The sequence below is a fragment of the Natator depressus genome, chromosome 22 (genome assembly GCF_965152275.1).
Source record: "Natator depressus isolate rNatDep1 chromosome 22, rNatDep2.hap1, whole genome shotgun sequence".
Classification (NCBI taxonomy): Eukaryota; Metazoa; Chordata; order Testudines; family Cheloniidae; genus Natator; species Natator depressus.
Window position 1 is genome coordinate 17,831,569 of NC_134255.1, and position 23,449 is coordinate 17,855,017.

Below are 23,449 nucleotides of genomic sequence, written 5' to 3' on the forward strand. Positions count from 1 at the left end.
ACCACAACATTGACACACCATGGCACCAAGAAGTTATACGGAAAAAAGAGGTCTCCACACGGTGACGCTGGACCAGCATGATAATCAAAGTGCTGTCATTTTGTGTCACCAGCCTGGGCAAAAATGTCAACTCACAACAGCAACATGACCTCCAGCAGGGTCCAATGCCGCCCCCAGCCCAGCCCCCTATGCCTGACATCATGATGCCCAGTGAGGTGACATCATCAGGTTAATCCACGGCCTCATTGCAGATGAGGTCATCACGTCAGCACACGCATCATTGCTCTGTGATGACACGTGGTTTGCTCATCATGCTGTGCAGTGACGTCATCACACTGCGCCACTGCCGCGTCTCCAACGAAGTGTTCACGTCACCAGGTGTATCAGCGTTCTGTGGGGACACTTTGTCTCGTCACCATGCTGCCCGGTGACCTCATCAGGCCGTGCCATGTCCCATCGCCTCACCCAGGCCCTCCTGGGCAGCCCCCCCGCTCTCCCCGCGCCAGGGCCCCTCGGCGCCCCCTACGGGCGGGGGGAGGGAAAGCCCGGAGACGGGCTGGGCGGGATTTCCGGCACAGCCGGCACGTGATTGGTAGGCGTGGGGGGGCGGAAGCGGAAGCAGCGTAGTGCGCAGGCGCAGCGGCAGTCTGGGGCCGCGGGGGAGGGACGCGCCGCCCGCCCGAGAGCGAGATGGAGACGCGGGGGGAGCCGCAGCCAGCGTGAGTGAGACAGACCCGGGGCCGCCCTGCGCCGCCTCAGGCAGCCGGGGGCGCGCGGCCGGGCCGGGCCTGCTCGCGCCGCCGGCCGGGGGCGGTTCCGGCGCGGAGCCGCGGCCCGTCTGTCCCGGGCGGCGCGGGGGCTCCGCCCGGCCCCTGGAGCGGCCGCTTGGTCGTTGGCTCCGCAGCGCCGCGGCCTGGGAGCGGGTCTTTCTCCGGCTCTGCCTTTGCGCCCGGCCTGCTGCCGTGCCCCGAGGGGGCCGCATCCCCGGCCGGGGCCTGGGGCCCCCTCCCTGCAGGGCCCTGCCGCCGGGGACCCCGCCTCGCTCCCGGCGCGGCCAGGGCCAGGGCGGGCGCCCGCTGCCCGGCTCCGCGGCGGTGGCGGTGTCTGGTTGTGGGCGAGGGAGCGAGGAGCGGGTTGTGTGAGTTTGTGGGTCGGCGTGGCCGTTGGGTACTAACCCCTGGTGTGCAGGGAGGCAGCCGCTCACGGGAACTGGGGGTGGGGCATAGGGAAAGGGGACCGCTCCGCCATGAACTCACCGTGAGCTGCTCCGCCCTCCTGCTAGGGTCTTTCCCAAAAACACAGGTGAGAAATCAAGTGTAAGCATTGTTATCACTTTGTGTATAACCGTTGGAGGTTATTACATACATGACACTTGAATTTAAAACCTTTCCTCTGTACACACGGGATTTTGAAGGCCTGGGCAATAGTTATGCGGCGTGGACTTCTGGATTATTTTTTTTTTAAAACCCTGAGTTGTGCTTGTGGCCAGTCTGACCAACAGCCTCTTCGCTTCACAAGCACGTTCGATCTACTCTGTGCCAGACTCTACTGTCAGACACAGCCATAATAACAGGATAGGATTCCAGAATCTGTTCACATCCTGGATGGAATGAGATTCTCAATCCTAATGGGTTTGGGTAGCAAGGAGGAGGAATACTGTAACACACAAGTCCTGACTTACTGGGGCAATGTTTCTTTTATTCTTTTGGTGTTTCTTTAAAAACTAGGTGAATCTTCTGGTGAAAGATGTTGAGTTGACAACCAGGAGACGGTAGTCCTCTGTCCCAAGAACAGGCAGCTTTCTCCAAACTGTACCTGCCAATGTGTTTCAACGGAGCCTTGAAAGGAACCCTTTCAAATGATGAGAGTAGCTGAGTCTCATTTGCTGTATGACAGGTTTCAGAGTAGCAGCTGTTAGTCAGTATCTGCAAAAAGAGCAGGAGTACTTGTGGCACCTTAAAGACTAACAAATTTATTAGAGCATAAGACTGTCAGGCTACCAACAGTCTAGCTAAGGCCTCGTTATTTGCTCTGCTCCCGTTGCCATCTGGTGGTGCACAGGACTTTATAAAATTATTTCTAAGGGGGTGGGAGTGGGGATTGTTGTTTGAGGCAAGAGGAGAAATGTAGAATTTGTATAAACTGTCTCCTAATTTACCTTAATGGTCTATAAATGTCCATAACTTAGTCTTACTGATCCACTGAGTCTCAAATTTTGTATAACCTCAGTTTTTTTTGCACAGTCTTTTTGCATCAGGGATGCGCTATTAGCAAAATTATAATCATATGACTTTACAAAGGTAAAATGGAAATGATGTACATCTGTAGCTTTGAATATGGAACTTCGGACCTTCCCGGGTTATGATGCCATATGTCTCTAAAGAGGGACTTTCACACTGGGACATTATCTGATGCAGTTTTGCCACTTTTCTCCTTCTGCTGTAACTATCAAATATTTGTTTAAAGAGACACTTGTTTTCCTCACAACTTGGCTGCTGCTGTCTAAAAAGTCATCGTTCCTACTTCATTGTGGGATCAAGTTCCAGAGGAGGAAGCTGACTGGAAACTATGTTGTTCTTTGTAATCATAATGGGTGGTAGGAGTAAAGAGAAGAAATTTCTGTTAAAGGATAGAGGAGAATTCTTAGACCTCCTTCCACCTTGTTGCAAATTGACCTATATTCCTGAAATGCTTCCTGTAGTACACTTCAGAGCAGTCTCCTGGTCCAGACTACAGGGAGCTCTAATTTCTTGCTCACACATCTACAGGAGTAAAAATCCTTTGTCTAGTACAGGATCAACCCCATATGCTTGAGTATGGAAGACTATCATCTGTATTATGATCCACCCATTTTCATGTCTGTTTCCCATTACTTTGTATTTCTTAGCATCCCATAAAGTCACTTTTGGGTCTCTGATGCTGTGTGTTCTAGGCACATTAATATTACGCTAGAAGAGGGACTGGCCGTTGTGGGGTGGGTGGAAACTAATACACTCATGGAAAAATACCTGAACCTCTCAACACTGTAATTCTCTTTGCCACTGTGGGTGAAAGTCACTGATCAGTTGATTAGGTGAGACTTTATTCCCCACATACACCTGCATACTTTGATACCATGAAACAGTTATCTGTGGCAGCCAAAAGGGTTTCAACCAAAGTTCTTGCCAAGAGTATTGGTGGAGATATTGTGGGACTTTTAAGTGATAAGTGTATTTAGGGTTATTTAGGTTACTGAATCAAATCATGTGACTGAATTTTTTAAAGAGCTGGTTAATTTCATGTCCATTAGTAATAGCTATAGCTCAGATCTCATCTTCAGGACTCATTCCCCTCTTCCTGTACTGTGCTGTATTTAAAGATGAATTGTTATATGGATAACAAGAATATTGGCTCTAATAGACTATGCTGCCCCAAAAAAGCATTGGAAGGAATATAAAATGTCATGTTTCAGGTCTTAAGACAATCTCTGACTGTTAGGGGTTGGGACAAGACTTTCATGAAGTCTGATAATCCTATGTCTGTCTGCTGTGGAGTTCTTGACCTTCTTCTCAAGCATTTGGTGTTGGCCACTGCCAAGGACAGGATATTGGATTAGATGAGCTGCCAACAGGTCTGAACCAGTATGGAAATTCATATGTTCTGTAATCGGTGAATTAAGTTTTCTCCTTTCTCTGAAACATAAGCTATTGGCAACTGCAGGCCACAAGGCCGGATGGAGCTATGGTCTGATCTGGTGTGGCAAGCTTTTCTTGTGTGCAGTAGACCTTTTACTTCGTTCACTCTAGGGCAACATTGACCCAGAAGGCTTCAGGAAACTTGAAACTGTTTTCACCAAAATGAGTAAGTGCTGTTGTGCATCAAACCCTTTGTCTCCATAACAATACTTTTATCTATGGTTGTCAGCCATTAACATTAGCACTTCCTGTTGTGAAGAGGGCATATGTTGTGTAAGCCTAGTTTTGGCAAATTCTCCTTCCAGTGCTAGGGTGCGTGTTCTGCTCCTAAATGCAGGGATAAATGTGTACATAATGGTGTGTGACTTCTTAGCAAGAGTCATTTGAGGCGAAAAAAGTTAGAATAAATATTGGTATCAGTCGCCTCTTGTGTCAGAAAAGGTTTGCTTTGTGGGAGCGCTGTGTGCTCCCTCCTGTTGCTCGCCTTGGAGTTCTTTGTGTACATGTGTAGCGGTGAGAGTAATGCATGGTGTGTACGTGGCACATGAACTTTATAGAGCGGCTTGTAAATGTTGTGATTTCAGTTATTTGTGGATAAAGCAGTTATGCGGGTTGGACTGTTACATATAAAAGAACATTCCAAAATTGTTTTCCTCTTTATAATAATACAGTAGAGCAGGGATCAGCAACCTTTGGCATGCAGCCTGCCAGGGAAAGCTGCTGGCGGGCCGGATCGGTTTGTTTACCTGCAGCATCTGCAGGTGCGGCCGATCACAACTCCCACTGGCCGCGGTTCGCCGTCCCCAGCCAATGGGGGCTGCAGGAAGCCGCGTGGGCCGAGGGATGTTTCCCTGGCAGGCTGCGGGCCAAAGGTTGCCAATCCCTGTAGTAGAGCCCACTTCTATAGTCAACTTGGATCACTAGATCACTCTGTTTCTAATGGTATGGTATGAATGTCCTAGGTTTCACTGCATCATAGTGAGCAAATTGCAGTTCTGGAAACAGTGAAATCTCTTCTAGATGAGAAAAACGACTTAATGCTAAGAATATTTCACAGTATATGTGTGCGCATGTATAAAGCACAAATTGAGAGAAAATGCAAGCTTACAGAGCAAGATAACATTAACTATCACTAATGATATTTTGTCTAAAAAGACTTCAAAAGAAATTACTCTCCCCTCAGCTTGTATTATTCTATGTACATTACTCAAAAGGAAGCACTAGTCTGTAGGGTTAAATATGAAAATACTTTAGAGCAAATATTTTTAAATGTAATTTTATGATTTCTGATCTCTGGCACTTGGATATGGGCATTCTCTTTCCCTATTTGCATGTGCCAGAGGGACCACCTGGTGTCTCTACATTTTGCATCTAACATAAAACTAGCTATACCAAAGTAAGGGTTCTTAGGTTTTCACCCAGCTTTTTTCAGGGCTGCATATTTCAGTCCCATTCCTTTCTTTCCCAAGGTATATTCCTGTCTGTTTCCTGTGTGTTGGCTAATGGTATTCTCCACTAGACCAACACACTGGCTTCAGAATAAAGTTTTTTGTCTTATTACACAGAACTGCGCTAAAGACACTTCGGAGGTGCCAGCCCCGTGTGGAATTCTAATGTTTTCTGCTTAGACCCTCTTGGGCCAATGGGGCTAGTACACTGTCTTTTGAAACCAGTTAATCCATCTGAAATGTGTATTTGCAGTTGCAGTCTGGGTATTGTACAAGTAGTGGCAAATCCTATGATGATTCGCATGTATACTGTGTTATAGTGAAAAATGAACATGGGTGAGATAGGTTTCAGAGTAGCAGCCGTGTTAGTCTGTATTCGCAAAAAGAAAAGGAGGACTTGTGGCACCTTAGAGACCAACCAATTTATTTGAGCATAAGCTTTCGTGAGCTACAGCTCACTTCATCGGATGCAAGATCCGATGAAGTGAGCTGTAGCTCACGAAAGCTTATGCTCAGATAAATTGGTTAGTCTCTAAGGTGCCACAAGTCCTCCTTTTCTTTATGGGTGAGATAGGTGCTCCTGCAAAGATCGCACTAAAATGAACTTGATATTTTTAAAAGGTTGTTTTCACCTGTTTGGATGTCACTGATCACAAGTCGGTAGAGTGGTTTCAAGAAGATCATGCTGCAGGGACAATTTGGGGTTCCTGCATGGAATAAAACTTGCTTAAGTGAGTCTTCCAGGCATATTAGCTTTCAGCAGAACAGATGCAAATTGTTATTAGTTATAAATGTCTGTAAATGCAATTCTTTCAAGCTAAGCCACTGCTGGTCTTGACTCCTTGTACGAGTGCATGACAACAGGTCTGGCCTCTTGAGAGTCAGAGCTTGATTTTGATCTTCCATGTATAGCGTTACATGTATTAAATGTTCTTTTAACAGGAATAGAATGAGCCAGGGAGACTCAAACCCAGCAGCAGTTCCACATGCAGCTGAAGATATTCAAGGAGACGACAGGTGGATGTCGCAGGTAAAACTGATAACACAGCTGACAAATTAGATAGAATCCTCTTTACTAGCAGATTGTGAGGCAATCAAGTGCATGATGAGCAAAATACAGGTGCTTACGTTTCTGATTTTGTGGCTGGTGCAGCTCAGCCACCCAGATGTTAGCAGCGTCATTGATGAGTTCCAGTAACCTGCCACGATAAAAGAGGCAAAAAGCAGCTTTGTGGCATGACCTGAAAATCACATTTTGAAATAGAGTTCCAGAAAGATATTTCAGCTGGCTCACTAATTGAGAAGAATCGCCAACCAGTTTATTAAAAACAAATAAGCGGGAGAGCACTGAAGTGTGTAATATAGCCAAGCAGTGACAAAGCTGAGAAAAGCTGAACCCAAGTGTCTGGACTCGGAGTCTCCTGTTCGTACCACTAGATTATTAAAGCTCCTCCTAGACAGGGTGAAATATCTGAGGAGACTTGTATTGTGACTAGCCAACAACCTGAATGACCCATAGATTTAGAACTGCTGAACACAGTATCTGGAGCAAGCACCTCCTTTGTGTGTGGTGTGTAGTATAGCCTGAGGGGCTCTGAGTTGTAAAGGAGTGGCCATTTAAAATGTCAGAACTTGTCTATGCCAGGGAGAGAGCAGGCAGGGAGGGAGGTCCAGCAGTTAAGGAGTTAAACTAAAGTTACATGCCTGAGGGGCAGACAGGATGGAAAGTCACAAAGTTTGGCGGCAGAGGAACTGGTTGGGCAACTCTCACTTTCTGTGTATGGGTTACAGATACCAAAGGGAAACTGTCAGCTGGCGCTTATGTTGCTGCTTTCTTTTAAACAGCATAACAGATTTGTCTTGGACTGCAAGGACAAGGAGCCCGATGTGCTGTTTGTGGGTGATTCCATGGTGCAATTGCTACAGCAGTATGAGGTATGGCTGGAGTGGATGAAGTTGTGGGGTTAGATGACTGAGATGGTGCCTCCCTATCACTTCTAGTCCAGTAACTGGTGAACATACGCAATACTGACAGTGCCTCCTTGTCCTCCGGCCCTTTCTAATCTTACCTCCGCTGCTTCTTCAGCTGCTTTCCAAACCTTGATCACTTCCATTTCCCTGCGCTTGCCCCAGGCTTCTCCAGTCCTGTCCCGTCCCGTCAGCCACTTTGAACCTCTACCCCACCCCTCCTTTCCCTGAGGTCACTTGCCGCCTTCTCAGTTTCACTGTACGCATCCCATTTCTGTCCCTCTATCTCCCTGTTGTCACTCTGTCTTCCTTACTCTGCAGTCACTGTGTGAGCCCTTTTGTAGATTTAAAATGAATTCTATCCTCTCTTCGCCCCACACCTTCTGTATTCTAGATTGTGCCCATCCCACTCCACTGTGACTGTTTTTCACTTGGTTTTCAGTAATGAAGTTTTCTTATCTCACTCTGGTACAAATATGAAACTTAGTGCGTGTATCTCCTTAGCCAGAGAATTTCAATGTAACCCTCTTGCATACAGTGTTCTAACATGCTTATCCCTCTGCTGGTGTAGAGACTGTGCTATTGACTATCCCAATGTCCAGAGATTAGGAAAGGCAGCAACTAGGATGTTTTAAAAAAATGTATAAAATGTTTTGAAAGCCCTTCGTCCACTGTTTCATCAGTGATGGCTACCAAACTGCTTTGCACTGAAAGTGTTACTTTCCCGTGTGACTCATTTGGTTCTAGACTTCTAACTTCCTAGGCAGTAAAAGGAGTTCCTTTCCCTCCTCCAAAGTCCCATGTTTAGCAGAGATCTGATTCTGGCCGTGATGGTCTGGAGATGGCTCCCTTCCTGGGCCATCGACATCCCTCCTGGATGGGTTGAAGGGAAATTGCTCTGTATTAGCTCCCTCTTTTCTCTACGCCAGGACGGAGCTCATTAACTGCTGTGATTCCACCTCTTCTGGCGCAGAGAATGTGTAATGCTTCCACTGGAGTATATCTTCACTCACTTCAAATGTATCATTACCTGAGCTACCTCTGTATGTGAAGTGTTTTATTTTTGTTGCTGAAGAATCACACTTGAGCTAAAATATTGAATTGGTTCCTGGTTACAGATATGGCGAGAGCTCTTTTCACCCCTTCATGCATTGAATTTTGGGATCGGTGGGGACACAACAGCTCATGTTCTGTGGAGATTGAAGAATGGTGAATTGGAGAACATTAAACCCAAGGTATAAACACATACAGAGCTGGCTTTTATGTTTGTTTTTCATTTTAGAAAAAAACTCTGAATATTGTCTAGTACAGAGCTGAGGACACCAAAATACAGTCCCTCTCTAACCAATGAACTCTTAGCTGCTTCTTTAGAGCTCCTCTCTAAAGAGTGTTTATTTACAAGGAATATACAAAGTCCTGTGCCTCTGAAGACAGAAGGAATCAAGTAGCAAGAAACACCTTCTTTTGCTTATAGCACCAAAAACTAACTCTTCATCCTGCACCCTGACCCAAAAACCACTCCTTAGGTTCTTTCAGGGCTGGACACTGCATTTAGCTGTTCCTTCAGGGTATGGAATTTTTACAGCTATATTAATTGAAGGGTGCATTCGTACCTATCCATCTCAATGAGATTGTAACTCAGGCCACAGCAAGGTTTCACGCAACTCATAGCACATTCTAAATGACGTACAGTGTACCAGGGTGTTGTCATACAGGGTGCTTCCAAATGCCTACAATAGATAATGTACAGCACAGGTTCAAGTTTGGTCACCATTGTCAGGCACATTGATGACCCCAACATAAGAGGTTAAGGCTTAAAAATAGAGAAATGCTGTAAAAGGGTTTCATTTGAGAGCCAAGACTGTAGTTGGTGCTTTACAAACAAATAAGCCTCTTCTCCTGTGACACTTATAGTCTGCTTCGTACACATCTAGTATGCTGTAAGGACAGGCAAGATGCAAGGTACTCTAGGGGTCTGAATTGGTCACTAAACACTGTGCAGAAGAAGTGTCAGAGATCTGTTCCTGTGCTGATCAGGGTAGCTTCCCTTAACACTGTGACTCTGGTTCTGTACTGAGTGAGAGGGAGCAGTCTTAAGTTGAGAAGAAATGATTCAAGAGTCAACAAAGCTGACAGTCTGGGACTTTTAATATTTAAGCCTAACTCTTAATTGTTTTGTCTAATTGGTTGCAGACAGTCTAGGTCCCAGCTATTGCCCTTTCCACAAGAACTAGTATGGCTGCTACAGCCCCTCCTGTTTGTGTACCTTGAGTGGAGTGGTAAACCTGCTGCACAGTTCCTGTTTCCTCTTCACAGGTCATTGTCGTCTGGGTTGGAACAAATAACCATGAAAATACAGCAGAGGAAGTAGCAGGTGGAATCGAGGCCATCGTGCGGCTGATAAATACCCGACAGCCACAGGCCAAAGTTATTGTGTTGGTATGCGCATCAGAGGGTTGTGATAACATAGCACCATTGGAACAACCCATGTCGTGTGTTGTTTGCACCCCTGTCCCAATGGTATTGGGTGTTACCTGTACATTTTGGGGGGAGGGTCGTAACTTATTTACGATAATAAACACTGTAGGAAGGTTTCTCCTGTTCAGAGGGCTTTGCCAACATTATCTAACTTTCTCAACCCCTTCAGAAGAGTATTACCTTCTCATTAGAGGCGTCTTTGTCCCAGACAGAGAAACGGAAGCGGTGAAATCACATGAGAGATGAGAATGATGGAGACAGAGCTGGGACTAGAACTTGATCAATACCAGTTCTGATCCTGTGCTCAAACAGCATAGACTGTCGTCTTCTGCTGTGGGAGTTGCATTACCAACGATTAAAACTGCATAGAAAGAGGACATAAGTAGCTAATAAGAATTGGTGAAAAGAGGAGCAGATTCTGCCCATGTGTCAGCAGTGTCCTTCAGACTGTTTTCAGTCATGTTTCAAAGTGGGGCTGGATAGGGCTGAGGCAGATGTGCAGGGGGAGGAGTGCCACCCATGGGATGGACCCTCATTCTGAGCTTTAAGGGTCTAAGCCTAGAAAGAGAAAGTTATTATATTGTCTGAGTCACTTCAAAGCTCTCTTCTTTGCCTCCTTCCTATATCAGAGCTTGCTACCTCGAGGCGAGAAGCCAAACCCTTTGCGGCAGAAGAATGCCAAGGTGAACCAGCTGCTAAAAGCCTCGCTCCCAAAACTCGCCAGCGTCCAGCTCCTGGACGTCAGTGGGGGCTTCGTGCACTCGGATGGCGCCATCTCCTGCCATGACATGTTTGATTTTCTGCACCTGACGGGAGGGGGCTATGCAAAGATCTGCAAACCCCTCCATGAACTGATCATGCAGCTACTGGAGGAGACCCCTGAGGAGAAGCAAGCTGCTCTGGCCTGATCAGCTAATATCAGTGTTCAACGTCATCCCGGCCCCATCGGATCAGTTCTATCACTGGCACTACAGAATCCTTCTTTCTTAAAGCACTTTCCATTGTAGAATGTTACTGGATGTTCGTATCTAGTGTTTTGAGGGGGAGGGCTAACGTCAAACTGGTCTTGTACATAAAAGGGCAGGGCTGACTGGTTTTACTGCAGGAAGAAATTAGCTAAAGAAGATTTTTACTTTTAAACCATTCCTCATTTAAAATGAGAACAAGACTGTCACCTCTGTGCCCCTCCACATGCATTATTCCTCTACGGTGCCCCAAGAACCCTGTCAGCCTGACTCTAATAACCCATATGCAGCTCTCGGTTTAGCTTTTCCTTTCCCTAGGGATTATACTCTTATGTATTAGCTTGGGAACCAGAATTGCATTCCACTCACTAGAAACAAAACAACTGCATTTTTTTTCAAAAACCGTTCCCACCTTTAGAAGTTTTATTTACTAAGGTTTTTTTAAGAGACACTTGTTGCTTTCTGGCTCTTTGTTTTTGAAGCAGCATGAGACTAAATGTAACTGGAATTCAGAAATGTAAAAAACCAAAGTGTTAGTTGAGCTGAACTCATTTAACACTCCCAAAATATTGTTTTGTTTTACAAAGTCTGTTCGGTGTGACAAACTTCATTCCATTGTTGCTTGGGCTGTGGGCAGTCTCATTTGGGTGCTGTTGAATATCATGTCTTCTGTAGTACCTGTTCTTTGGTTTGTGTACAGTATTGGCAGCTTTTAACAGTTCTTTGGTTTAGGAGCTTAGTTTTCCAGCAAACATCAGACACAAGCCGATCAGAAACGTAGAGTTGACAGTTCATCCCACAGGGAGGGCTGTGCTACAGGATTCTGCACAGGGCTGTTCATGTTCATCGTTCCAATTTTTTTAAAGTATGACTGTTACACTTTTTTTTTTTTTTTTTTTTTTAAATCCATACTCAGCCCCTCTTTGCAAGGCCGGAACCAATCTAACGCTTTACCAGTGCTACGGTGTATATTTCTTTATTGCTTCTGTTTTACTTGTACAAACATTTTATTCAAGCAAATAAGGCCTTTGACAGTAAAGAATTGAGTCAGTCTGTAGCCTTTTCCTCTCCTGGACACTGCCCCTTTCCCCTCCAGCAAATGGAGTTAGTGTGGAGAGTGGCCTGTTCGTAAGGACTCTGTCTCGCTAGAGCTTTTTATACGAGAGCTAATTATAATCTGTGTAATGACTATATAAAATTGTCATTCATTTAAAGGTGAACAGGAAAAAAACATTCTTATCAATAAGAAACTGTTTGAGACCCAATGCAGAGCCTTGCTACTTAAAAATAAAAATACTTTAACCAAGTTTATTCTTCATTGACTTACCTACCACAATTGGAGTTCAGCAGTGGTGTTATCGCTGGTAATGGTTCACACCACCGCTTGCTAAAATACAACAGCCAATGCAGGCTCTGCACTGGTTGAAGTGTTCATGAAGGCTGCAACCTTCAACTGTCATGCTGCTTTTTGGCAGGTAATTAAAAGAGGAAATGATTTTTGTTTTACATTTTTGTTAAACAGGAGATCTAACTAGATTGCTTTTTCTACCCCACTACAAAAATACGTACATATGTAGTATATATAGCCTGTTTGCCCTTTTATTCTAGTAAAAGGTTCTGTTTAAGGCAGGCTTTAATCTAGCATTAAGGAATGTGTTTATGTCCCCATCACGCTTCTCTGCTGCTGTAGGATTTGTCATAGCAGGATTTCTGCCTGGATTGCATGCATAGCGTGTGTGTGTGTGTGTCTCCAGTATATGTGATCCACACAGAGGTGTGGAGGAAAGCCGAAGAATCCCACTTCCCAGAAATAAAGGTTCAAGTTTGATAGTGCTCAGTGGGAGAGGAGTAGTCCTGGTCTTATCTCCTCAGGCCAGCGTGGGTTGGGGGAGTGTTCCATGGGCCCAGTCAGCATGTTTGTTCAGCAGCACCACTACCTTCCCTTCCAACAGCTTGAAACATTAACGGTAGAAACATCATTCAGCTCTGCTGAAAGAATGGAGGCCTCAGCACAGGAACTTGGGGGTGTGGAGCAGAGAGAGCAAGCAGATTTTAAAACAAAGGTTGGGAGGAGAAGATTTAGCAGGGTGGTATGGGCCCACCTGTAGCAAGAGTCGGGGGATGAAACAGGACTTCGGTCTTTGCTAGTTTTTGAGGGTTGTAGGCTTTTGTTGAAAGGTACCATGTTTGTTTGGCCCATGCACTAAATGTCTCTCCATGGTGTCACCACACTGGTAAGACAGCTACTTACTGGCAATCTATTTTTTTTTTTTTTATAGAAAGCTCTAACTCTTTGTAACAGTGCAGTGTGTTTACAGCTGAGGCTGTCTTCAGCTGTGACCCAGAGCCCTTTGGTTTGGTGCTGATTGCAGTGGTGTGGGTCTGGCATATTGAATACACATTGGTTGGGCAGGGGCGGAGTAGCTCAGGTGGCTCTCCATGCTCACGGATGTCTTGCTGAGGTGCCATGTTGCTTAGGCATGGGTCACCGTTCGCAACCCTTCATCTCCAGTCTGCATTGTGTCTTTCCCAGCTGCATTAACCACCTCTGTGTGTGGCCATGGCAGTGGCTGCTGTGGAAAGGAAGGGCAGCTTTCTTCTCTCTGGGACATGGAAGCTACTGTCCTGTTGCCACCATCTAGCAGTGACCAGGCCATATCCCAGTGTAACCACATATCCTTTGGGGAAGGCAAGGAGAGAATCTCTTTCTCATTGTACCCAAAATTAGAGCCTGGTTCTGAGAAGTACTGAGTATTTGCAATTTCAACTGTCGGGTGCTTGCCACCTCTGGGGATCAGGCCCAGCAGACCCCAGTGTGGGTGCTCCTGTGTAGCCTTTGTGACTTCTTCCATTGTAACTGGCTGATTGTGAAAGAACTGACCCTTTCTGAACTTTTAATTTTTTTAAATAATCTAGTTACCGTTTACAGTTGTATGCTGAAGCCTGGAATCTTGTCTGTGCTGTGGTGTATGAGCATTGCCAATTTTATATTTATTGCAGTGAAGAAAATGCAAAGGAAACGGTGTGAAAGGAAGGAGAGAGTCCTTGTCTCTGAACTCGTATGTGGGTGCAAGCAAGGGGACTCCAGGTGCAGGCTGGGGGACCTCAAAGGCTGGAAGCTTGCACAGTATGTAAAATCCAATTACAGCCCTGCTTCACGGTGACCTTCCTTGGGGGCGCTGCCCACTGCTGGGAGCTGACTGAACCTTCCCCAGGAAAAGCTGTGATTCTGCTTTGGCAAAATGGCATTGACTGGTAGAACTCACTATGTTTAGTGCATATTTCAATATAAATGTAAATGTTTCACCCCAATGAGTTCTGGTGTGCGTCTTTCTCTGGTTTCCGTCTCTCTCTGGTTTCCCTGTGTGTGTCAGGGGTGGGGAGGTGTCCAGAGGGTTCATCAGAATGTGTGGAGTGATGCGCAGTGGCTAATGGTGGCAACCTGTCATCACCCAGGGGTGATGCATTGGGAAGGGTGACATCTGATGGGGGTGAAAACCTTTATCAGGTAAAGCTGGCTGTATTCATCCCTGTGGTATTCCGAAGAAGACTCATCTAAACCTTCACTTTTAATTTAGTTTCCTGTGTGGTGAGATGCACTCTGATTCTCTGTTCTCATCTGATTTAACAAGGACCTGTTTTTTTTAAAACTGAGTTTAGGTTTTGCACCCAAAACTCTGCTCTTTTGTTTTCAGATTGGGGGGCCTACGTTGAACACTAATTAGTATTCAATGATTATTTGCGGGGGGGGTTCAATATCCCTGAGATAGAAGAGGAAATGAACTTTTGTACTGATGTCGCTGTAAAATCAATCTAAAGGAGGCAGTATTCTGAATCTGAGCAAGAGCCTGAGAGTCAAACTTGGGGGAGTGGTAAATAATGAAGAGGACAAGTTGCTGATACACAGTGATCTGGATCACTTGGAAACTGGGCACAAGCAAACAATATGCATTTTAATAGGCCAAATGTAAAGTTATACATGTAGGATCAAAAAAAGTAGCCCATCCTTACACAGTGTGGGGACTCTTATCGTGGGACGCAGTCACTGAAAAGGACTTGGGGGTCATGGTGGATAATCAGCTGAACTTGAGCTCACAGTGTGAACCGTGGGGATATAAAGGAAATATCTAGTAGAGGAGAGAGGTTATTTTACTTCTGTACCCAGCATAGGTGTGACTGCTGCTGGAATATTGTGTCTACTGCTAGTGCCCACAATTCAAGAAGGCTGTGGATAAACAGGAGATGGTTCAGAGAGGAACCGCAAGAGTGACTGAAGGATTGGAAAACATACCTTATAGTAATAGACTCAAGAGAGCTCAGTCTGTTTAGTTTGAGAAGGTTAAGGGGTGACTTGATCACAATCTATAAGTACCCCCATGGGGAACAGAAATTTGATAATGGACTCTTCAATCTAGCACAGAGAGGTAGGACACAATCCAAAGGCGGAAATTGAAGCTGAACAAATTCAGAGTGTAAATAAGGTGCAAATTTTTAACAATGAGACTAATTAACCATTGGTACAATTAACGAAGGGTCATGGAGGGTTCTCCATCACTGGCAATCTTTAAACCAAGATTGGGTGTTTTTCTAAAAGGTATTCTCTAGTTCAAACAGGACTTAATTCAGAGAAGTTCTATGGCCTGGGTTATGCAGGAGGTCAGACTAGGTCACAGCGTTTCAGGTCAGAAGGGAACCCCAGATCGTAACTCTGACTTCTTGTAGATCACCGGGAACTACTAAGTCACACAACAACCCCAGTAATCAGAATCAAATGGAAGTATTACAGCCCTCAGGAGACTAGACTCTTGGGTGTTACTGGCAGAGACCAGTTGTCCCCTCTGGCCTTCGAACCAAGAAGTTTTTCATAGATTATATTGCTAGTTCTGCTGTGAATCCCTGTGTAACCTTGGGCAAATCACTCTGCATTTCAGTGCAATCACCTGTAAACTGCTGTAATAATACACAAGGATGTTGTGAGACTTGTCAGTCAGGTGCTTTCAAATCTTCAGATGAAAGGTTGTATAGAAATAAAATTCCCGATAGCATTGGCACCTTGTCTGCCAGGCTTCTCACATTTGTCCAGCAGTGTGTAAACCAGAGGTTAATAACAGACACTGACACTTCAGTTTTGGTCTAGAAGTTGGCATCAGGCTTTGCATATGGGACTGCAGGTGTGCCCAGTTGGGAGACTTGAGAGTAGAACCCCCACAGTATCATATATTGGTCCTAAAGCCCTTTTTTTAAAAGACAATGTTGACAGACTCCCCCTTGGCTTCCCCAACCCATCTGGCTCTGTGCAGTGCTTCGTATTGTGGGGAGCTCTAGCAGGAGGCTTGCTTTTAAATAGCATGTGGCAAGGCATCACATTTCTCTCCTAAATGGAGCAAAATGAAAGACTTTTGAGTTCTGCTTTGTGATCCAAGGGCGCAGTAGCATAGCGAGCATCTCTTGTCTCCTTATTCTGCAGCTGTCTCTCCCGAGCAAATGTTGACTCCTCTTCCCCTCCACTCACCATTTGCTATCTGTTGGGGGGGGTCAAGGTGACCTTTTAACATAAACAAGGAATCTGACTCGGAACAGCATGAGCTCATAGGTATAAAGGGAGGTACGGTTGCTTCTGAGGCTTTTCCTAATAATTCCATGTCAGAGATGGCTGCCAAGCACTGGTGGATAAATCAATGATTTGTAGTTTGTTTCTGGAGCCTTGGTGACTAAGGAGACTCTGTAAATATAAATTAATGGAGATCGTAGAGGTCTCCACACAGAGACCCTGGAAGACACAGTGGAAATGGGGCAAGGCACTTCCTAGGCAGCTACATGCTTGGGTAGGCCCTCCGTTCCGTTTGTCACTGCACTGCTGTCGGGTCTGGAGAAAGGAGTGAAGGAAGGGCTTTGAAAGAGGCCAGTAGTGCCCTCTAGTGTTACTCTGTTTTGTTACTTTCCTCTCTGTAAACCTTGCCGTTTGCTCCCACATCCCCAGCGCTGTGCAGGAGTGACTGGGCGTGAGGGTGGCAGGGGAGGAGGAGCTGTCATCCGTGTTCCAGTTCATGTGGGAGCTGGATGGTAAACACAGAATGTCATTCAGAAACGTGTGGCAGATTTATTGCTTCTCTTCGGAAGTGGCCTCCCACTAACCACCAACATCTTAGCTGTAACTCTCACGACACCACTTACAGTCCAGTTATTGCTTAGTCTGGCTGGGAACAGAGCTGCTGCCGCCCTTGGTAAGAGCCGTTACCTTTGGCATCGCACTATATAGTATGGGTGAGACCGGAGGGGGAAGCCTGTATCTTCCACGGGGAGTGGAGCCTGTCTGAATGCCAGAAATAAGCCAAGCATAGAATCAGAGAAGTGTAGGACTGGAAGGAACCTCAGTAGGTGCTGTACCAATAAATTAAAAACCAGCAGGATCTTATTAAAGGGGAAAAGGCAAAATACCACATTTACTGTGAATACAGAAAGAATCATAGTAAGCAGTTAGTTACAGCTATAACATTCCATTCAATCTCATATTTATTCACACACACACACGTTACCAGCCTTAGAGTTGCTCATGCCAAGCCACTGGCCAGGTGGCCTGGACATGAGGAGGGAACAGGGCCTTGTCAGATGCTCATCTGATGCTCCTGGAAGTTGGTTTGCAGAATCAGACCACAAAGTTCTCACTTTTTAGAGTCTCTTTTTATAGGAATTTCTTCCTAGGCCAGTCTATGGGAATTGCTTCATCATGCTGTTGCTGAATCAATCAGCAGATGGCACATTCCTAACGGCCCCGTGCTGCTAGATGTTATCTTGTTCTTTGGTTCTCCCATTCTTGAGGCTGTTGGGTGGATTCCAGTCTGCCCTCCGGGGGTCCTCTGGTTATTTCCACTTGACGCCGCCTTCGGCCGATGGACACTGCATTCTTAGGCTGGCACCTCCCTGATCATTCAGTTATTATCCACACCAAGCATCCATCCATATACATCCTCTATCTCTATTTTAATCACAATTGTTAATACAATAAAAGGGCTGAGAGTCTCTGGGTGCTGTTTCTGTTATTAGAGTATTGCTTTGAGTCTCTTTCTCTGTGAATTGCTTTGAGAACAGACTCTGTCTTAGAATGTACTAACGCAATTAGCAGCTTGCAAGTTTCACACATAGAGGGAGAGAAACAGTACCAAAAACCAAGAGACCTCTTAATTAGTAATACCCTGGAATTTAAACTATGGGGAATCAAACTCATTTGTGGTTTTAATACAGAACTTCTTTAATATGATCCAACATAGGTAGCATGTTTGATTTGGGTTTCAGGAGACTTCATTTCTTCATCAAACAGGAAAAAACCCACATCTAGGGTATGTGTTGTGGAGAGCATGGAACTGGAAGCCATGAACAACCTGAATCAGTAGATTCGCTCTCCCTGCAGGAGGATACAGAGGTATCTTATAGCAGGGATTCTCAACCTCTTTCTTTCTGAGCCCGTGCTATAAAAACTCCCCGGTCCACCTGTGCCACAAAGGCAGGGCCAGCGTTAGGGGGTAGCAAACAGAAGGCCCTGCAAAGCTAAGTTGCTCAAGCTTTGGCTTCAGCCCCCAAGTGGTGGGGCTTGGGGCCCCAGTCTTCAGCCCTGAATGGGGGGGGGGGCACTTCGGCTTTCTGCCCTGAGCCCCAGTAAGTCTATTGCCAGCCCTGCTAGGTGGACCCCCTAAAACCTACTCGAGGCCCCAGACTCCTGCTTGAGAACTGCTACCTTGCAGGAAACCAATGATCATCTGGTTATAAGAACTGTTTTAATAACATCAAATTGCCATCAACTACAAACAGTCAGATAAGAGCATAAGAATGGCCATACTGGATCAGACCAAAGGTCCATCTAGCCCAGTATCCTGTCCTCTGACAGTGGTCAGTGCCAGGTGCCCCAAAGAGAATGAACAGAACAGGGCAATTATCAAGTGATCCATCCCCTGTTGTAGAGTCACAGCTTTTGCAGGTCATCTAGTCTGTCCGCAGCAACTGGCCATGAGGTATGCTAACAGGAGGCCTCCTTTAACACTGGCTGATTCCACTATTATTTGTAACTGTCTGAATTAGGTACTGGTGAGAGGGGACTGATTAACTTTTTGTTTGTGTGGTGGATAATCAGCTGGACAGGGTATGGAGAGCATCCAGAGAGGTAGGTGACAGCTGCCTGTGAACCATCACCCTGTCTGCTTTGTTGGCTGGCTGGCACAGACCTTCCCACCCCTCTCAGCGTCTGGCTCCATGCAATGAGAAGTACCCAGCAAGTCCTTAAGCATGACAGGTGCAGTAGACAAGCAGTGACTGCTCTAGCCCAACAAAGCCTTTATCTGATTTACTTTATTGCCTTTGTTTTTCTCTCTGGTTTTCTGGATGGACTTTACCTCACCCTTGTGAGGTGGCAAAATTGTATTTACCTAGGATGCCTAATTGCCCAAGGCCCTGGAGCAGAGAGGAAGTTTCACAGTTCAGACACAGAGCTCACAAACTGACTCTGGCAGTGCCTGCTACCATTCCAATTTCCGCATGGTTCCTGCTGCCCGGCTCTTATTTGCAGCAACATTTAGTATTTGTATCTTTGGTGCTGTAAGATACGTGTCCCCCCAGATCCCAGCTGTTCCCTGATAAGTGAGAGAGTGCAAAAGAAAGGGCACCCTAAAATATCCATGATCCTCAACCAGCAAGGTTGGGAACATAAGATAATAGGATAGATATTTGTGAAGTACGTGTGGATTCATGGATGTTTGCTCATTATTTACCCAGTTCTGAGTACAAACTGCTTGGGACATGAATGATTTTTGGTTGGTTGATTGGGGTTTTTGGGTGTGTATTGGGTTCGTGGGGGAGTCAGTGTTGTGAATGTCATTCTTGCAATGGTGGAAAAGCTTTAATGACAAGGGAGGCCTTGTAGCTTTGCCCAGCAATGGCCAGGCTCTAGATTTGTCCAGTCTCCTCTGGAAGTTCATTCCACAGCTAGCTCCCCTCCCCTGAGAACACTTTGTCCCCAGCTCTCACAAACCTCCCCATGGGCTTTGTGATGACAGGAAAGAGGTGCTTTCACTGCAAGCTAAGAACTGGCGCTATCTGTCCCAGAGAGATGAGTGTAAATCAGACCCCTCTGTATATAAAAATGGAGAGAAACTAGGGGAGGAAAAATTCTGGGACGGATAAGATTTTGCATCCGTCATTGCCTCGTTGTTCATTGCTTCTGTTTGCCCTTTTCATGCTGCTCTTACTTTGAGATTATGGGCCAAAACTGGCCCTGATGCAGGTGGGTGCATCTCCAGTGACTTCAGTGGAGTTTCCCCCAGTGATATCCCCCTGTTGCTTTGTCCAGTTAAACAGACATTTGTCAAGTAGTTTAGGCCTCAGATTCTACTTTTGCCAATGGTGTGTGACTGCGGGGTGTAAATTTGTCCCAGGATGGAAGGTGACCTGGCTCGCACCAGTATTGGTGATGCTCCTGCACGTGGCTTCTCCTAGCATTGCCACTTTCACACTCTGCTCTTGCTGGGCCAAAGCAGATGTGGCTTATGCAAGAGCTGTGCAGTACCACCCTCTGCTGCTCCTGGCATGGGGGAGAGTGTATCTCCTCACCTCAGCTGTGGAAGCCACACATCCAAACCAGTGTTTCCCCAAGTGCGGTCCCTGAGCCAGGAAGGGTCTAGAGAGAGCTAGCTGGCCCCCGGGTTCTCTGCCACCTCATTTCCAGCTGCTCAACTGCACTTTCGAGAAATAGCCCGAATGGGCTGACTTTCAAGGCATGCGGTGAAAGCCATCAGTTTGACACGGCTTTTGGGGGGAGGCCTGAGAGCACAGGGTTATATTTGGCTGTATTTACTGGCTGGTGTGTTAACTTGTGTTGTGGTATAGAATCATAGAAATGTGGGGCTGGAAGGGGCCTTGAGAGCTCATCTAGTCCAGCCCCTGCACTGAGGCAGAATCAAGTAAACCTAGACCATCCCTGATAGGTGTTTGTCCGACCTGTTCTTAAAAACCTCTAGTGATGGGGATTCCACAACCTGCCTTGGGAACCTGTTCCAGAGCTTAACACCCCTTTAGAGTTAGACAGTTTTTCCGAATATCTCACCTAGATTTCCCTTGTGTGTCTCCTATGTGGATTGTAAGTCCTGGGCTACACTCAAAACTTAGGTTGACCTAGCTACATCACTCAGCGGTGTCGAAAATCCCCATCGCTGAGTGCCAGGGCTATGCTGACCTAATGCCTGGTGCACATGGAGCCATTGCTCAGGGAGGTGGAACGCCTACAAGAGTAGTAAAAGCCCTTCTTGTCACTGTAGTCTATGTCTCCATTACAGGGTGACTATGGTGCCATGGCTATATGCCGTTATAGTGCCTGCTGTGCAGACATGGTCTGACTTTACAATAGTTCTTGTCAGGAGGCCTAGAGTTCTGCCTAGGTGGGGTGTGTGCATTTAAATCAGAAGAAATAAAATAAATACAGTGAGAATTTCCCTAATGTTCCTTTTCCATGCTAGCAATTGCTGCAGTTGCTGGAGGGATTTTGTGTCAAGATCACAAATGGGAAGGGAGAGTCTGTTCACCAGACAAACTGCTTCAGTGAGATCCATGCGACGAAAATGTTTCAGAAGCCTAGATCTAAACTGTCCTATGCCGGAACCTCAAGCACAAAGCAGTGAGCTGGGGCCCCTTTGAAACTGACTAGGCTAGTTCCACTCCAAAAGACCCAGGGTATAACTAGTGAAAAGTCCGTGAGATTTTAAACATTCATCCCTTGTGATTTCCAGCTCTTCTCTATTTACTTCCAAGCAACGGCACTTTATTGATTGCTGCCTTCTCTATAGGTGACGGGGCAATCGCTGCAATGTCAGAACTGGCAGATATAATGAATGGCTCTCCATTCTGCTTGATGACCCCCTCCTTTCATTAGCATGAAGGGCAGGTGGTGATCTGGGGTTAGGAATACTCTAATTTAAAAAAAAATCATAGAACAAAGTACCACTGTTCTTTAGCAATATTGTATGATGCTTTGTCCCAAGCCCTTCCTGTTTTAACTCTTACCAATGTATCACACCAGTGTACAATGATTAGCTGTGCTCCTGTAGTTACAACAGTCGAGATGGGCTGTAAAGGCATGGTAAGCATTGAGAGGGAGTTCTCTCAGAGGCCAGAGTGTTCTTTGGTGTTTCTCCTGCTCTGCGAGTTCTTTGCAGCACAAGCTCTGGTCCCAGTTCAATTCCATCCATTGTTTTCTAATGTAGCTCCCACTGAATTGAAATATACAAAGTGAAACAGAAATTAACAATAGCCCTTTAAGGCAAGATTGTCAAAGGACGGTACAAATATTCATTAGCCATGAAGCCCATTGGGAGCAGGTCTAGTATTTGTGGTGAGGAGGGTATAAAACCAAAATAACTCCAGCTGACCAAAGCCAGAGCCATGTTTCCCAGTACTAGACTCCAAACAGAGATGAAAACGTGACCAGAAACACCACACAATGCTGGATGGGTCTGACTCCCGCAGCTCGCTCTGGGGCCCTGGGTGGTTCACAGATAAAACCAAATTGAGACCATAGAGATAAAACTTGGTTTTCAGGTTGTTTTAGCTTTGGACAAATTTCCTCATTGGGTTCTGATTCTAAAAGGGGCTGAGAACCACCCAATCCCAGTGCAGAGAATCTGCCAGGCTTAGGCCCTTGTTTCATAAGCTGGTGTGTTTCCAGTACAGGCTTAGAGGGAGTGGGTGTGGATTATGATTTACATGGGCAGCAGCAAGTTTATTGAAGCAGCTCTCTGCCACGTGTCAGAATGTTCTGCAAACACACTGATTGACGGCACTGCTGAGTTGGTGTTAGAATCTGTATTCACGTAGATGTCTAATATTCCATGCTCCAGAGAGGTGATGTGCTGTGAGGTTAGAGACGCGCAGTGTTACCGCACTGACTAAACACTCCTGCCTCTCTCCCTCTAATAGCAAACCTGCCAGGGAGGTTCACTGTGGAGAATGCAGCAAACAGAGGAGGTTTTGTTGCCTTTTTGAAGCCCTAGAGGGATCCATGAAGCCATCGTACACAGGTGGGAGTTGAATGCTCCCATCCACCCCACAGCACTTCGACCATGATGATGCAGGATCCCTGTGTGCGATGGAATAGGAAGATAGTTAGTCATTGCACTAACCTGCAGCATGATCCTCTCTGAGTAATGGCTGTGGATGTGCACTGGACTGTGGGAGGGTGGGAAGATGAAATGGGGCAGAGACTCAATCCTCAGCTATTTGCAGCAGGGCTGAGCTATGGGAATTCCTCCCCATCACTGCACCCAAGTCCTTACCAATATTGGTTCATGGCTGTTTCTGGCTCTTAGCCCTGACTGTTTGGAGCCTGTATGTTTATGGAAACTTGAATAAAAGGATCCCAACGCACTTTACGAATGTTAGCTAGTTACACCTCTCCACAGCTCAGGAGGTGGAGAATGGGTATACAAGAGTCACTTGCCCCTTCCCAAAGGAGACAGTGTGCATGGAGACAGGGTAGGGTGGGCCGTCGGTAGAGTGCTTTCACTGAAGAGCGTGAAGTCCCTCCTGATTCACACCAGGGTGAGAGGACAATGTGTGTATGGTGCTGAGTTGGGCAAGAGTCTCTTAAATATGTAAGTAAATAAAGATGATGTAATGGACACTGTAGTTAAGGCTGAGTTGAGTTTTGCACTTGAAACTGGCATTCAACCTCTTCTTGGATATAGGATCGAACACAGCGTCTCCTCCTGCAGTCTATAGAGCTTCCTCTGGCCGCCTAGAATGAATCTTCTGACCATTTAAAGGAAATCTGTCAATACAGTTAGGAATTAAAATAAATAGAAATGAAGTCCTTCAAGAAACTCCGCATCCAGCCTCAGCCCCACCCAGTGGGCTGCTGGTCCACATGGGGTCCTTTGGG

At 46.0% G+C, this 23,449-nt stretch overlaps 1 protein-coding gene across 4 annotated transcripts; it reads left to right on the plus strand.

The window, feature by feature from the left end:
• The first annotated feature begins 608 nt into the window (after positions 1 to 608).
• PAFAH1B2 (platelet activating factor acetylhydrolase 1b catalytic subunit 2) lies at positions 609 to 11,438 on the plus strand. 4 transcript variants are annotated; one of them, XM_074936552.1, is made up of 7 exons: positions 627 to 719; positions 3,786 to 3,840; positions 6,065 to 6,152; positions 6,968 to 7,057; positions 8,209 to 8,325; positions 9,407 to 9,529; positions 10,198 to 11,438. In XM_074936552.1, the coding sequence occupies exons 3-7, from the start codon at positions 6,072 to 6,074 to the stop codon at positions 10,474 to 10,476; spliced, it is 690 nt and encodes a 229-aa protein (XP_074792653.1). In that variant the 5' UTR covers positions 627 to 719; positions 3,786 to 3,840; positions 6,065 to 6,071; the 3' UTR covers positions 10,477 to 11,438. The 4 variants fall into 4 exon arrangements, with proteins under 4 accessions (XP_074792652.1, XP_074792653.1, XP_074792655.1 ...); XM_074936553.1 differs by lacking the exon at positions 627 to 719 and adding an exon at positions 1,229 to 1,302; XM_074936551.1 differs by lacking the exon at positions 3,786 to 3,840 and having other exon boundaries at positions 609 to 719.
• The last annotated feature ends 12,011 nt before the right edge of the window (positions 11,439 to 23,449 follow it).